Source organism: Typopeltis vanoorti, chromosome 2 (genome assembly GCF_054136105.1).
Source record: "Typopeltis vanoorti isolate ZY-2024b chromosome 2, IOZ_Tvanoo_1.0, whole genome shotgun sequence".
Taxonomy (NCBI): domain Eukaryota; kingdom Metazoa; phylum Arthropoda; class Arachnida; order Uropygi; family Thelyphonidae; genus Typopeltis; species Typopeltis vanoorti.
This window is the reverse complement of record NC_143550.1, coordinates 65,815,004-65,831,983: the sequence shown is the minus strand read 5'-3', so window position 1 is coordinate 65,831,983 and position 16,980 is coordinate 65,815,004. Positions and strand designations below refer to the sequence as shown.

Genomic DNA, 16,980 nt, shown 5'->3' with positions numbered 1-16,980 from the left:
TGTTTGTAGACCATCTTATATCGAAACTGCATTGTATAAGTGCTGCATTCAACAAGGGATACTACAATTTGTAGACTGTGTTGTATAAGTGCTGCGTTATACGAGGGTTACCTGTATATATTTAGTTTAATCCTTTATCTAAGTTCTGATTGCTTGCCTTAGTATCTCCCATAATGCAAAACACATCTCCTTGCAGACATGTATACTGCTATGCATTAAGGGAAGGGCCACTACCCAGACCAGTTTCGACCTTTATTGAGGTCTCGTCAGTGGGAGCCAGATCCAGAGGTGGTGATACTAAGGTGGAAGTAATGCAATAATTGGTAGCATAGCCAAGTGAAAAAACTTCCATCAACTATCTCTAATCCAGAGAATTTTAATGATAAGGTGTTGACACCTTGTGGCAACTGGTATATGGTGATATGACTTCTGCATTACTTCCACCTTGGTATCACCACCTCTGGGTGTGTGTCCCACTGATGAGACCTCAATAAAGGTCAAAACCGGTCTGGTAGTGGCCCTTCCCTTAATGCATTGCATTATACATGTCTGCAAGGAGATGTGCTTTGCATTATGGGAGATACTAAAGCAAGTGATCAGAACTTATTCCACGTTTACCATGAGTTGCCCCAGTCCTGAAAATACTTCAGATGCAAACTTGGTTTGCTTACACTTGGATAAAGAATTAAACCAAATATATAATTGGTAGCATAGCCAAGTGAAAAAACTTCCATCAATGTGGTACACGGCTTGCATATCAGGAAAATGATGATAGCAGGAATTTTGAGATGATTGTAAATGTTTTTGTGTTTTATTTTGGGAGGAAGGGACATGAGTTTTGGCAGACTGGATGACATAATTTATTAGCTGTAGAGAGGATATTGTTAGCGATGGAAGATATCTCTGAAATATGTGATTTCTTGGTTTAAAGCTGTGATGGATAGTGAGTATTTGTGTGCATTGATAAAATATGTTAATATGAGAAATTGTTTTGTATAGCGAGGAGTATATACTTTAGTGTCAGTGTGACAAGCAACTCTAGTTAAGGTTAAATTTAAAAAAAATATATATATATATATATATTAATTTGTCTTTCTCATGTTCAGTAGAGATCTGTAATATTGTTAAAAGTGTTCAGAGAATGTGACAGTTTTTACTGGCATCTTCATTGCCAATTCTTAGGACATCATGAATATCTACCATAGTATGGGACAGATTGGAAGAGAAATTGTGACTTAACGTGCATGAGTTATAGTAACGGGGAACATGAGTAGTTCTGATTATGAAGGTGCAGTGTGAGTAGCATGTAAGCATGACTCTCGCTAGACATGTCTATCTAGGGTGATAACAGCATGAACTCCACAAATGACAGAAGAGTAATTCATTCATATTTATACATGGATATAAATTTAACTACTGCCAAATGTTTATGATTAAGGATGAACCAGTGCCTGGAAGAAACCCAATCCCACCACCATAGTCCAACATTGACTAGCTCAGTACCAAAAGAAGCAGGGAGAGGGCACATTGTGATGATTATTCTGAATAATCATCACCATGGGAAAACCAGTACTCATGTCATGAAATTCATCACTCATGTATACAGTATGGTGCAAAAAAAAAAAAAAAAAAAAAAAACAGTACTGTTCAGTACTAGTGTGTGTGTGTGCCAGACCATAAAATGGCTTATGTATATTTACTTAGCTTATCTTCTCTTTCTCATTTTTATTTATTTATTTTTTATACATATTTATACATAGACACATGCCAGTATCAACATGTTCAACACTGCCAAATTAAATAATCATACAGAAGTTTTAATTAACCCATCCTCCAGTTATAACATTGAATTTTCTTTAAAGTTTCATAAACTATCTGTTTTTACAATCCTTTGCTGAAAACCATTCTGTTTTACTCTCCAACCATCTTGAGTTTGAATCCCATCGTGGGCATGAATGTTTGTGATTGTCTTTAGGTGAGAGATGAATTTCATTGTTTGGTGTGAAGACTACCCTTATTGGAGGTCTGAAGTGGCTTAAAAAAGTTTGCTCCACATTTGATATCTCTTTCTCTGGAGCAAGGTTTCTGGACTATGTAAGAAATAAATTTAAGTAATGCAAAAAATAATAATAAATGATACAAAGTTCCATAACCCACCCACTGTATTGATGTGAATTTAAGTTTATAACTTTTCATGGGTGAGAGATACATAGAACAAATACTTTTTTTTTAACTAAAAAAAGTATATTTTTCTCTTTCTCTCTCATTAAATAAATTCATGACTAGGCAAATGATTCTCATAACCATCTTGGTACAATCCCACTACACATTTTTTCAATGTTCTCCCAATATCTTCAATTTTTTTTTATTTATTTTTTAAGGCCATTAAAAACTTTGACAAGTAAAACTGAGAGCCATAATCCAATATTGCCCTTACCAGAGACTTGCATAATGTATCATAATTTCCTTTCTTCTAGAAGTGATCTCTGTTTAATTAATCCATCAGTCTGCTAAGCTTTTTTAAATATCTTACTAATATGATTCCTGAACTTAAATTGCTTGTCAACCAAAATACCCAAAATCTTTGTATTTATTAACTTAACCCATGTATTTAGATTATATCTGTGTATTGTTAGTTCTTACTATGAAATACTTCCTAAAAGTGTATAGAGAATGATGAAGACTGTTGAACAATTATAGAATTCTCACAAAAAATGGAAGATTATCTCCTGTAATAAATGTTTAGGCACTGTGGATGTTTATTATTTATAATTGTTATCTTGCTAAAATATGCTATATTTATTGAAATTCAGATAGTTATTATAAATAGTTCTCTTGGTTATTGTGTAATTAAAGTTTGCTATGTTCTTATTATAGTTATTACCACCAGATATCAGAACAGAACCATTCACAAGTCATCATCAGAAAGAAATAGCTCAAAAGGCTCTCCTTGAGCACCTATATTTAAGATTAAAAGAAGTGGACTTGCTTTCATGTATCCTTTTTTTTTTTCATGTTTATGTATACGTCATGTTTTAATGATATGGTAAACTACATAACATTTAACCTGAAGCAAGCAACACATCTATGGCTTATCAGCTTCTGATTTTTTTCAGTTCTGTTGGTCACCAGAAGCACAATGATCATCACTTTTGCTATTTCTTCCACTTTTGGAAGGAATTATAATTACATCTGTTGCTAATTTACCTCATCGATTTGCAGCAGACTGACTTTTTAATACTCCAATCAACTGAAGTAATGCATCAGCAAAGTCATCATTCCAAATTAAGTACTTTCATTTTAATTTTCTTTAAAAATGCTATTTTATAACTGGGAAGGAATGTCCTTCTCCCAAATTCCCAGCTTTAATAGGCAGAAATAAGTAGCAGTTGAGAACAGAAAACAAAATAAGTTAATTGAAAAAAGTTTTATGGATTTTGTTTATTTATTTTATGTGGGAGTGCTTTTGTCACTTCATATATGTTTTCCTGTCATTTTTATTTTTTATTTTTTTTTCAAATAGTCATTAATGCTAAACTAATGTTAATATTAAGACACATATACTACACATGTATGATAAATAAATATTTTAAAAAAAAAATGCTAACCTAGAAATAAAGTAGAGTAAGTTGTTAATAAACATAGTAATAATAATAATAATGATAATCTGTAGAACTTTGCAGGCCTTATTGGTCCACAATCTGTCAATATTGGCTTTCATAACCATAATTTAAGGATATGATAGTGTTATGCCTAAATACATATTTTCTTTGTAAACAACAAAGTACACAATAACCACAGTAATTAACTTTAATGAAATGAAAGTACAGATGTTTCATACTGAAAATAGCAACAGTACATCATCAGTGTGTAGAAAAGGCAAATCAAATAAATGGGAAGACAAGGTACATACAATAGGCGATGGTTTACCAATTAAAAACTGTTGCTGGGTGCTACTCATAATTCGTATGCTTGCTACGAATTATGAGTGATGTCCTTCCTTTTTCTTTTTCTCTGTAGTTGACGACTGGAAGCCTTTCTATCAAGAAAAATCCTGGGGAGATCTGGACTCCATCTGCGAGACCTTTCCTTCAGTTTTTGGCCACAAGTGCCTGTGGTCACTGAGATCACAGCAACTTCTGTACTTTGGAACTTCTACTTTGGGAACACCAGGGAACCCTGATTCCTAATCACCAGTTCACTTAAATATCCTTTCCTTTCTTTGTCTTCTGCAATTTTTGCGCTTATCCTCAGGTGTGTCAACGTCACTTTCTCATGCTTTTACTGACTTCTTTGTTCTTGATGATTTTTAACCTTTGCAAGTCTCTGTGACTTTTTCCTTCAGGGCCTTCCTTTTGTTCTTTACTAATCTATGCAACTTTTCTGTTGACTCATTACTTTAAGAAAGAATAATTCTTTTCCTTTGTGTTGAGCACAATTGTTTTACAGGTAATATCAAAATATACATATATTATGCAATATAATCAATTTTGCTTATATATTTTTTACATCAACTTTATATTATGTCTTATGTATTATTCTGACTTAAGACCCTTGTAAAACCGACCATGGTAAGTTATAGAATAACTTATCATGTTGTGAGATTTTACAGTTATCGTGCAAATTTTGCACATTTTCCTTTCCAGTTTTTCCGGTTCTATGGTGAAAAATTCGAGTTTCTGGAAGAAAAAATCTTGCCTCCTCCATGTGAGACCATCTAAATCACCTTTAGTTGAAAAGCCCTGATAAAGGTTATGCTCATCCTCGATAGGATTTTTTAATAAACTTTTTTTTTATGTTGGGCCCATATACAAGAGGTTGGTTGATCAACCTATAGTACGTCAGTACCATACATGGGTAGTGGTGGGAAAGGAGAAACTTGTTTACATTTTATTTAAAAGTCTGTATGTTGTATTCCTTGGGAAATACATCGGGGGAAGGACTGTTCCACAGTATAGCAGTAGCAGGGATGGAGGAGGAGGAAAAGAAACTTGTTCTGTGGGTTCCAAGGTGCTGTGAAAGGATGTTGGGCACAGCTGTACGTGTTCCAACGGGCTTAGTACTGAGTGGGGGAATTATTGATGCTATTTCAGATGAACATTTGCCATGGAAATATTTGTAGAATAGATGAATTGCAGTGACCAAACATCTATGTGAAAGTGAGGAGAGTGATTTGGTAAGAGATAGGTCATTTATCAACCTAATTGCTCTCCTCTGTATTGTGTCAAGCATTTTGAGGGAACTTTTAGGAGCCCCCACTCCAAATGTGAGAGCAATATTCAGTAGCTAGATGGATTTGTGATTTGTATAAGGTTAACAGTGTTTACAGGTAAAATCTTGAGCAAAAGAGAAATCCTAGTTTTTGGAAACTGAGGATGCAGTGGTTGTGATGTGTTTTATGCCAGGAGAAGCCTGATGTCACGGTAATTCCAAGAAGAGAAATCTCATCTGGAAATCTTGTCTGGAAGTTTGAGTGTTCAAAAATAATATTGGAATAAAATTGTTTTCTTTTTTGTGAGGGTTTTACTAGCACTGAAGGGCAGTGAGTTTAATCATTAATGCATATTGTTGCCTGTTATGTGTCAGCTTGAGCATGGAAATAAATAAAAATGCATTGCCTGCACAGTATACCAAACTGATATGTGTTTTGATAATACTGTGATGAATTATTCTCCACATAGCCACAGTAGTTTGAAAAACAATTACTATAAAATATTGGACTAACTTTGTCACATATAAGGGGAAAAAGAGGGAGGGGAGAGAGAGAGAGAGAAGGGACTTCATACTGTCGAAATTATTTGCTTCTTGCATTTTTTAAACTGTTTAAGATAGCAATGCATGCTGTCTTAAAAACATGGACATGGATTTTTTTGGCTGATTTTATTAGCATTCAAAATTTTTTGCTAAATCCTCGACTGTTGGACAAAATAAATACCAGCAGTTTCTAAATTTCTTGGTTAGAGTCATCTTCCCCTCTCCCTTTTATCAAATGCTATCTAGTTATTAATAGCATCTCTATTTCCTTTGAATAATTTTTTTTATATTTGGGAGCATACTATACTATATTTCTTATATTATTCTAAATTTAATCCTGTCATTTTAGATTTTCAGAGAGGAACTGAACAATGGTGAAAGCTAGATAACCATCATGGATACCTCCATGAGGTCTTTAAGAATGGCAAGAATCATTTAGAGCTTCAGATCCATTGTCTTGTCCTCATCTCCTGGTGTGCATCATTATTAGGTATCCACCTGGATACTAAACAAACAAACAAACAGAGGTGAACTAAATTAGAGACCAAATTGCATTCTGTATTAGCTTAAACCACAAACAGAAATTATGGTTAAACATGATGAAATGTCATGCCAATTGGGATGCAATTAGTTTATACCTAGGAACTGGGGTAAACAGTAAAAAGTCAGTTACTGAAGCAAACTCAAACTCTACATCAACAGAATTGAAGATAGGTACCATCAATATAAGAATAGTGTGAAAAATAGGTGAACTGGCAGAAGAATTAGAAAAATACTTGATTTAAAACTAAAGCAGGTGGGATAATTAAAAGATATTATATTCTAATAATGATCAGAAAAAGGAAGAAGCTGTAGTGTTCAGCACAAAAAAAAAAAAAAAAAAAAAAGGAAACTTCTTGAATGGCAGCCACTTTCAAGGTATTATGCAAAAATTTCAAAACAAGTAATTGAACATTGAGATTTAATTGTGCTTATGATCCCGCAGTAAGTATCTACTAAAAAAGAGTGGAGGAATTTTTTCACATCATTGGAGATGACAGCTAACTTAAATCTAGGGGGATACATTGATTCATAATTGAAGATCTAAATAGCAGAGTAGATAATGGATTCCAGACACATACAGTTGACTCTTACTATAACAAACAAGTGCTTGATTTGAATGCAGTAGTCAGACTGGCTAAGATTATCACGGATGCAGAAAGAATGTGCAAGAGTTGCCAGTGTTCTGACCTGATTGTTGAACTTGAGTCTCAGCATACTCATATATCCTAATGAGTGGAAGGAAAACAAGATAATTCCTAATATATATATATCAATGGGACTAGGATTGAAGAAACCAGTTCAAGACTGTTGTTGAAAGTTTTTCACTTGGTTATATTATAAATTAAAGATACCAAGAAATTATATATTTGGTTTAATCCATTACCCAAGTATAAGCAAACAAAGTTTGCACCTGAAGTATCTTTCAGGACTGGGGCAACTCGTGGCAAAGGTGGTATGATTTCACATCACTTGCCTTAGTATCCAATAATGCAAAGCACATCTCCTTGTAAATATGTATAATGCTGTACATTATGGGAAGGGTCACTGCCCAGACTGGTTTCAACCTTTATTGAGATCTCATCAGTGGGAGCCAGACCCGGAACATTATACATAGCATTATACATGTCCGCAAGATGTGCTTTGCATTATGAGATACTAAGGCTAGTGATGTGAAGTCATACCACCTTTGCCACGAGTTGCCCCAGTCCTGAAAGATACTCTGGGCTCCAACTTTGTTTGCTTACACTTGGATAATGGATTAAACCAAGTATATAATTTCTTGATATCTTTAATTCAGTTCAAGACTGATTAGTTCTCTCTCTAGAGTGATCATTACGGTGTTGGAGAGGCTAATTAGGATCTGCATCCAAAAGATCCTCTATAGATGACAGCATGGCTTTGTTAATGGTAGGTCTTGCTTTAACATTTGCTCATATTTTATAATAGTAAGCCTGCAGAATTGGATAAGAAAAATGGATATACCAAAATACTTTTCAATTTGACCAAGGCATTTGATAGAATTCTACACTGAAGGTTGTTATACAAATTCAAAGGAATGAGTATGCAAAATAGGCTAGTGACATGAAGAGGAGAGCAGCTGACTGATACCTGTCATTCAGCTACTCTCTAGACAAGTATTAGACCATGCTCACCATCCTTCCCATCACCTAATAATACAGGTTCTATAGTTGGGTCATTGTTGTTAATATTGGGCTTGGTTTAGACATAATATATAATTATTTGCTGATGATGATGCTAAATTGCAGAGAGTGATAAGTAACATAGCTGATAGAATCCCTGGAAATTGAACTGAACAGGCTAGTTATGGAATTTGGGCATATGACATTGAATTTCATTTCAGTATTTGACAAGTGTAAGATTATACATTTCATATGAACACTGTTGAGAGTATTCATGATCTGCAAGTAGTCACCTTAAGACTTAGGGATAATAATGGGTAGATAAATGAAAATTAGGAGCCACATTGCTAAAGTGGTTAGTTGTAGCAGATTACTGCACTGTTGAAGATAGCAGTAACTTGTAGGAAAAAAGCAAATTATTCTCCCACTTTATAAGTCCTTAATAGACTGTATATGGACTAATATGTAGATAAGGAGACAGTTGAAAAGATCCAGCAGAGAGTAAACAAGATGATAACTGGGATGTAAAATTAGATCAATGCAGTTTGTTCTTCATTGTTTGAGAAGTAGACGAGAGAAGCAATATATTCTATAAAAGTTAGTAAAACAGTGCAAAACAGCATTGAGAGGTCCATGTTCTCATGATGCATGGTGAATATATGAAAATAGATACATTAGATTTTAGATTAACTGTTGTGATTGTGTGTCCGGTATATGTATTCAAGGAGGAATATAATAGGTATGCAATAATTGAAAGAAATTTTCTTTTGTAATACATTATTATTATTATTATTATTATTATTATACAGGCACCTCCCTGGAGTCTGAAGACTCGTTTCAGGAGACCCAATCTATCATACCTTTCCTTGAACCCATTAACAAAAAAAGCACTTATAATTGGCTCTGGCAACCCATTCCACTCATTCACCACTCTCCAAGCAAAAAATCTAGTCCTCACACCCCTACTGACCACTCCTTTATTCAACCTCCAGGAATGACCCCTTGTTCTGGTCCCTGTAGCCAAGTGCTGAAACATTTCGCCTGCATCTATCCTATAAAATCCTTTAAGCAACTTAAATGTTTCTATCATATCCCCTCTTTTTCTCCTATCATACCAACTTCCTTATCTCTACTTGTTAATGTGTTCTTCAATAGCCAGGTAATATTATGGGCTAATTTAGCAATCTTAACAATATGTCTTCTAAACTTTAACTCTCTATCTACCACCACTCCTAAATCTAGCTTCTTCAATTTTCTGGAGTACAGTGCCATCAGTATGATATACAGCTTGTAATCTATTTATCCCAAAATGTATAATTTTACATTTCTCAACATTAAACTGACACCCATTAACTTTTGCCCATACCGACAGCCTATTTAAATTGTCCTGCAAGCTCTTCACATCACCTTGATTAACTGTTACTCTACCTGATTTCGCATCATCAGCAAACAACTGAATATTTTCCTTCAGTTTATTTCCTTACAAATTAAACAGCAATGATCCCAGCACAGAGCCTTGTGGCACACCACTAGACATCTGTTTTCACTTCAATTCTGCCCTTCCATATACCACTTTTTGATGTCTGTCCAGCAGTCACCCTCTTTTCCACTTAACTAGTGTCATATCCATCCTCATTTGTTCTCATTTGAGTAACAGTGTGGTATTCTGTCAAATGCCTTTGCAAAATCATCATGTAGCCATTTCCTTTTTCTAACTCAGCTGTTACTCTATTATAAAAAGTTAGTAAATTACCAAGTCATGGCCAACCCTTCACAAAGTCATGTTGACCCTCATACAGCATCATATTTTTATCTAACCATTCTTGAATTCTCTTTTTGACCAATTTTTCTAGTACTTTTACTACCATGCCTGAGATACTGGTCTATAATTTGCTACCGTAGTCTTAGAACCTCCCTTATGCAAAGTAATTTTGTCCTCTTTCCATTTCCTTGGAACTTTACCAGAGCTGAGACTTAAATTAAACAGCTAAGTCAGAGACATTGCCAGTTCCCTTGCACTTTCTTGCAAAACCCTAGCTGATATACCATCTAATCCCACAGCTGTATTTACATTGAGATTCTGCAATATCCTAAGAACCTCTAATTCATCCACCACTGTTGTCACATAGGTTAAAGCAGTAACCTCACTAGGAAGATATATGCTTGCAAAGTCTTCACTCACTAACTCAACTATTTTATCTGCTTCCGTCTCCTCGGGACCATCATCACTCATTAAGGTTAATCTTCCATAATCATTATTCCTCTTACTTGCTTCATAACAAAAGGACTCTTTGGGATTTCCTTTGACCTGCATGGCTAATTCTTCTCATAATCTGATTTGGCCTTTCTTGCCTGAGCCTAGCCTTGTACTGTTCATGAGTTTGCTGGCTGGTCACCTTTTTCTTTAGATATCCTCCACAGTATTTTATTCTTCTGCAGCTCGTGCTTAATGATATTACTCATCCATCTAACTCCTAACTATACAATTTAAGACTGCTTCCTTGCACTACTAACATCTTTACCCTGCAGAGTTTTATGCTCTGGTACTGATCTAAGCTTCTTCCAAAGCATGTCATAATCATCTGTCTTGTAGTTCCACAAATACCACTTCTTGATAGAATATTCCTCATGTTTTACAATCTTCCAGGTCAAGACCACATGATCACTTTCATGTAGTCACATCATGACCATATCACTTGCATTAATATCCCATAATGCTTTGCGTCATGGGATATTAAGGCAAGTGATGTGAGGTCATTAGCTATATATGAGTTGCCCCAGTCCTGAAAATACTTCAGGTTCAAACTTAGTTTGCTTAACTTGGATAAAGGATTAATCCAAGTATATAATTTCTTGGTATCTTTAATTTATACTATATCTCCATAGTTGAAGTCTACTATAATAATCACTCGAGCTGTACTCATGGTACTAATTTGCCGATGCATATCTTCGAGATCATCTGTGAAATTCCCTGCCCTATTAGCAACAACCAACTGTATATTTTGACTTATTGGTTTTAATCTTGCACCAGATCGCTTCAAATGAACAGCCACCCTCCTGCCTGTCTCCTATTCTTTTTGGTTACAATTCATCTGCTATCATCAGCAGTACTCCTATCCCCATCATATCTTCTCTATTTTCCCTGTAACTACATCATCTGCTGTTAGCCAAGTCTCACTAATGCCTATAACTTTTGGTGAGGCTACCCTAACCAACACCAGAAATTCCTCCATCTTGTTCCTGATACTTCTGGCATTAGTATGTAAAAGTGGCAACATCCCTTTATCCCCCCCCCCCACCTTTACTTTCTGAATTGACTACCCGATTCACTATTTTTGCCTGAGAGGCTAGATCCCTCACTTGCTCATTCTCACATTGACTCCCTTCATGGGTACTTTCACACAAACTGACTTATTTCTATCCTAATTTTTAAAGTTTCCCTGAATTTGCACATCAGCATGATTAGTGAAATAAAGCTCTCTCCAGACACCTAACACCAAAATCATTCAGATGCAGTCCATCCGCATTGTAAAAATCCCTTTCTGTCAAGCAGAGATATCAGATCCACAGATCCAACATCATTCCTTTTGCACAATCAATGTATAGACTCATTGGTTATCAATGCCCTCCTCATCAGTTTGCATCTGTCATAGTGTAGTAGGGGACTTACAATCTTCACCTTCTTGCTCTTCAGTTTTGCCTCTTCTAACAACTCCTTTATATTTAATTTTCTCGATGCATACACTGCACTGAAGAATATTCTGCAAATTCAAATCGCCAGACAACGTGGTCTTTGCCACCATTGTTCATCATGTTGATGCCATGCCGACAGTATCATAAATATGTTATAAATATACTAATACTCTAAAAACACAAAAATCTACACTAATACATTATAATTCTCTAATTTTTTTATGAAAAATGCAACAAAACAGATAAAAATCGCTAAATTGCACACCACTCGCAATATGAAACCAAAATTATTACATTAGATATTAAGTATTAGAACTCTTAACATATAATAATGTGAATTTATTTTTAAAAAATTCAACATTTGTTGAATGTTTATTTTAGTATGTCTGTTTTTTGCTCTGCCCATTCCTTAACATGACTAATAGATCTAATAGAGGGATCTTTATTTTTATTATGGCGTCATTTAGAATATTTTCTATTTTACTGTACTGTTGGAGATAGCATATCCGTTAAACATGGCATCACTCCAACACCTATGCGCAGGTTGAACAGTAAGTATAGTTATTTTCATAAAAGTGTTCATGATGTTGTGACATATAAGCTGAACTATTACTTGAAAGTGACATTATAGGGCATCTACATTTCAGGTGTAGACAGGTGTACATAGAGTATCAGTTATTCATAAGAAAGCCATGAAATCACTTGCATTTTTTACAGTCTTATTATAATTGTTTTTTCTTGCAGTAAAATTTTGACAGAAATTAATATCTCATTGTACCTGCCTTTGTGTGTTATAACTCCTTTAATACATCATGGAAGACTTGCCAATGATTTCTGGTATAAAAGTGTTTTATATTTTGCACCGCTCTTCACCTCAAACCATTAGTATGATTTAGTAATGAAGAGTGCTTTCTTGACCACAAAAATTCTCCATTTTACTTCACCCTACAGGTGTTCTGTTATATTACAACAATCTGGTGTTATTCCCTTCAAACCAATTCCAGTATTTGTTTTATGACATGAAAAATTGTATTAGAAGGTGTGAGAACTGGCATCATAAAATTGCAGCAGCATTGGTCTCTATGCATGCACACACACACACAATTGTCCAGAAATGGCAGTGTATTAAAATATAGCAATCATGATTCTGTGCACTACCATTGAGCAACAAGCCATGCTATAGGCTTTTCTGGTTTCGTGGATATGTTTGGATATGGGATATGAAGAAGAATCCTGGTCATCTGAATGTGATATAATAACAATAAACTTTGGAAGTAGCACTCTGTATTGGAGATGCCTCTTGTGTTTTAGATTGTTCACTGGTAGTGCACAGAATCACCATTTCCTACAAGCTTATAGCATGGTATATAATTGACTGAGAATTACTTGTCCCTTAAGTACTGTAAGTTCTTATTTACCTTCTGTTGGAGGTAAAAGGACTATATATATATGGTTATATATTCATAAAAAATAACACATTATGTTTCAGACTTTGTGTTAAGAAGCATGCAGCACATAGAATCAATTGATCAAGTACTTGCCATCTGCTGTGTTTTTTGTTTGACAGAAATAATTAAAGAAGTCAGCAAAGGGCTCGATCAGATTTTCAATTTAGAAAAGTATGTTATCAGTAATAAAGACAATATAAAATCTCATTGGGAAATTTAAAAACAAACGTAAACTAATAGCATATGAAGCACTAAGACAGAAACAAACTGGAAAATGCAAAACAAGATGGACTCCATGGTATAATGAAGAAATAAGAGAACACTATTAAAAAAAAAAAAAAAAGCACAGAAATAAGAGTGGAAGAGAATGATTCAAAATCAAAGAAACAAAAATTTGTGAATACATAAATAAACCAGTTATAGAAAGAAAACAGTGAGAAATTTATTTTACCAAATTATCTGAAGGCAAAGAAGAAATAAAATTTTCAAAAATATTACAACCAAAAAATGCAGATGGAATTGGAATAAATAGTAATTTAATAAAATCACTTCATCTCAAATTTGAAAGATAAAAATCAGTTGGAAGTAGTTAAATTTATAAGTGATATGCTAAATATTGAGATAAATAGATAACTAAAAACATGAGTTTATTAAGCACATCTTTAAGAAAGACAGATCTCAAACATATAGGGGATGAACATTATACCACCAGTTAATAGCTTTAATGGAACATGTGCACTAGATATATTAAAGAAATTTCATAGCAACGAGAAACCACCTTGCGTCATTATCTCCGTAGTAATCAGCTGCAACCCTCTCAAAGAGAGGAAGCCACAGGATCAGATCAGACATCTCAGGGAAATAGACTATTAACTGCATTCAAAAGATGAATCAAAATAATAAGTCAGAAATCATGCCTATGTTAGCTCATGTCTTGATCACAGCTGAAGTATGTGATATTACACATATAGAGTTCAAAGGAACAATTGTAGTAAGTTTCATAGACTAAAAAAAACTTATGAACAATTAATAGTGATCACTTATCGAAACTTGGATATTGGCATACATTTTGATTGGTTCAGGTTTGAACGTGCTGGAGTAAAAAAGTTTAGTCAGGTTCCAAAGAACTCTGTGCCTAGTGTTAATAGCATGAGAAGCAAGACCAGCCTTGTCAGATTCCAAAAATGTAATATAGTCTTGATGTTCTTCAATTTTAATCAAGGCAGAACTGCCACTCTGTCCAAAATGAGCAGGGTACTTGATAGACAGCTAGTAAGGAAAGAGGTGGTAATGTAGCCTTATTGATTGTAGGAAGGAAGACAGTTTCTGAGCCGGTTTGAAGGAAACATATAGATAATTTATGAAGAATCTTGGTAAATTTAAATAGGTTGACAACTCACTGGCCATACCAGCTCTTATGCCAAAAACAGTCTTCACTTCAAAGAAAAAATAAAAGATCTAAATTTGTCTAATAATGAGAGTATGGTTTCTTTTGATGAGAAAAGAAACCTCCCTATTCACCAACATGCCATTACAAGAGACTCTTCAGTTTTTACAGTTTTGACCAGAAATGCTGATTTCCCAGAAGACATTGTCAACCTATTTAAATTTACCATCAAGACAGGCTATTTTACATGGCATAATAAGTTGTTCAAATAAATAAAAGGAATAGCAATGCGCAGTCCTATCTCACTAGCCTTAGCTGATTATTTCATGCAGCATCTAGAAAAAGACACTATATTCCCTCCGCCTCATATATGGTTTGTTGATGATATATTTGCAATCTGGTCCCACACTGAGTCAGAATTACTTCAGTTCCTAGAGAAAATAAATTTCTTGTACTTCCTTATCAAGTTCACTATTGAACATGAATCCAATAACCAAAACTAACGTCTTTTGGATACCATAATAATTCATAATTCCACAGGTCATGTTGAATTTTCAATTTATCCTAAGCCAGCCTTGATTGGCAGGTACATTTCACTCATTCTCTGATCATTATTCATTACAAAAAATGAGTATTATCAACAAACTTGTACACAGAGCTCATACAATCTGTTCTTCTGATCCCCTTTTGTTAATGAAGTGAATAAAATCAAAAGCATTCTGATGTGTAATTCATACAACAAAACTACTATTTAAAAAATTATAAATTATTGTCATTTATCCTTTTACCAGACTACAATTCGATGTGAAAATTTCAGTACCCTACCTTAAAGGCACGGGGTGCTTAAGGGTCAAAACTGTATAACTGAGAGGAGACCTCCATATAGCCTTTAAAGGAATGCAGAGAACCGACCAGGGCTTCTGACCTAATGTCCAATCCTCACCTTCTCTTAGTGCACCCTGTTCAGTATCTACCTGGAGATACTGAACAAACGAGGATGGGCTGGCACTTTGGGATTTAGCCAACCAAATTGTATTCTTATTGGCTTAAATCAAAATACCAAATGATGGTACAGCACGACAAAATTTCATGCCGGCTGGGGCATCGTTGTTTTCACCAGGAAACCAGGGCGAACAGCAAAACATGATACCAGAACAAATATCAAAACACACCCCAACTCACCATTAACAGATTTAAAGATCGGTACTATCAACATAAGACGCCTGAATGGCAAAGAAATGGAGCTAGCTGACGAACTAGATAAGTACCAGATCAACATATTAGGGGTGACTGAAACAAAAAAGACAAAAACTGGTGAGATCTTTCTGAGCAATAAATACAAAATGTTATATTCAGGCAATGACAATCAAGGAAAAGAAGGAGTAGCCATAGTATTGAACACTAAATACGAGGCTAATCTTCTTGAATAGCAGGCAGTCTCAAGTAGAGTGATGTGGGCAAATATCAGAATGAGGAACTGGACAATGAGACTTATTTGTGCCTATGGTCCCACAGAAGGTTCTACTAAGGTAGAAGTGGAGGAATTTTTTTGAGGCTTTAGAGAAAGCAACTGACACAATGAAAAAGGAAAAGTTGGTCCTTGTAGGGGATCAAAATAGCAGAGTAGGAAATGATTGTCAGACATACGAAAAATATTTTGGGAAAATTTGGAGAAAAGAGCAAAGCTAATAATATTGGCAAATACCTGTTGGATTTCTGCTCAGGACATGGACTGGTTATTACTAACACCATGTTCCAACATAAAAATGTGCACAAATTCACATGGAGAGAAGAAGCAAGGAATAAGAAAAGTCTCATTGACTATGTTATCGTTGATAGTGATGTTTTCTGATCAACTCTGTACACTCTGGTATCCTGGTGCAGGACACCAGAGTGTACAGAGGATTTGAAATTGGAAGCGATCACTATTTAGTCTTGAGCAGGATAAAATTGAATTTCATATTGAAAAGAATAACATGTAAGAAAGTTTTAAAGAGAATAAAAGTTGAGCAGCTGTCAGATGTGAACTGTAGACTAAAGTACACAAAGATTATTGAAGAATAAATGAAAGAGTTTGAGAACAGGAACCAAAACCTTGGAGATTTAGTGGCAAGGCCTTGAAGAAAACCCTCATTGATTTAGCCAGAGAGGCATGTGGTGAAGTTGTCTGCAAGGATAGAAAAATCAGAACTCCATGGTGGACACAGGTAGTTAAAGAGGCAGTGAAGAAAAAGAAGAAAACATATCAAAAGTTCCTGGCAAATAAGTCAGCTTTTTCTCTTAGAGAATACAGAGACAAATGCAAGAAAGCTAAATGCTGTATAAAACTAGCTAAAAAAAAGTCATGGGAGGACTTTGGCAAGAACATAGAAAATAATTATCAAGAAGGTAGCAAGATATTCTGGAGGTTGTTGGAGGAAAGAGTGTTGTAAAAGAAATTAGAGATGATAAAGGTGACATGAAAACTAGAGAAAATTATATCCTTAAAGTATGAAGTAATTGCTTTGAAAAAATT

The 16,980-nt window shown here is 34.7% G+C and overlaps 1 protein-coding gene across 3 annotated transcripts in view; it reads left to right on the top strand.

Moving 5' to 3' along the window:
- The window catches only part of Nup205 (nuclear pore complex protein Nup205), a 610,691-nt gene that overhangs the window by 571,680 nt on the left and 22,031 nt on the right, over positions 1–16,980 (top strand). For all 3 annotated transcript variants that reach the window (XM_090405724.1, XM_090405715.1, XM_090405707.1), the window contains exons 37-38: positions 2,878–2,995; positions 12,056–12,181. In XM_090405724.1, the coding sequence (XP_090261850.1) occupies positions 2,878–2,995; positions 12,056–12,181 (244 nt within the window). The remainder of the gene's footprint in view (positions 1–2,877; positions 2,996–12,055; positions 12,182–16,980) is intronic.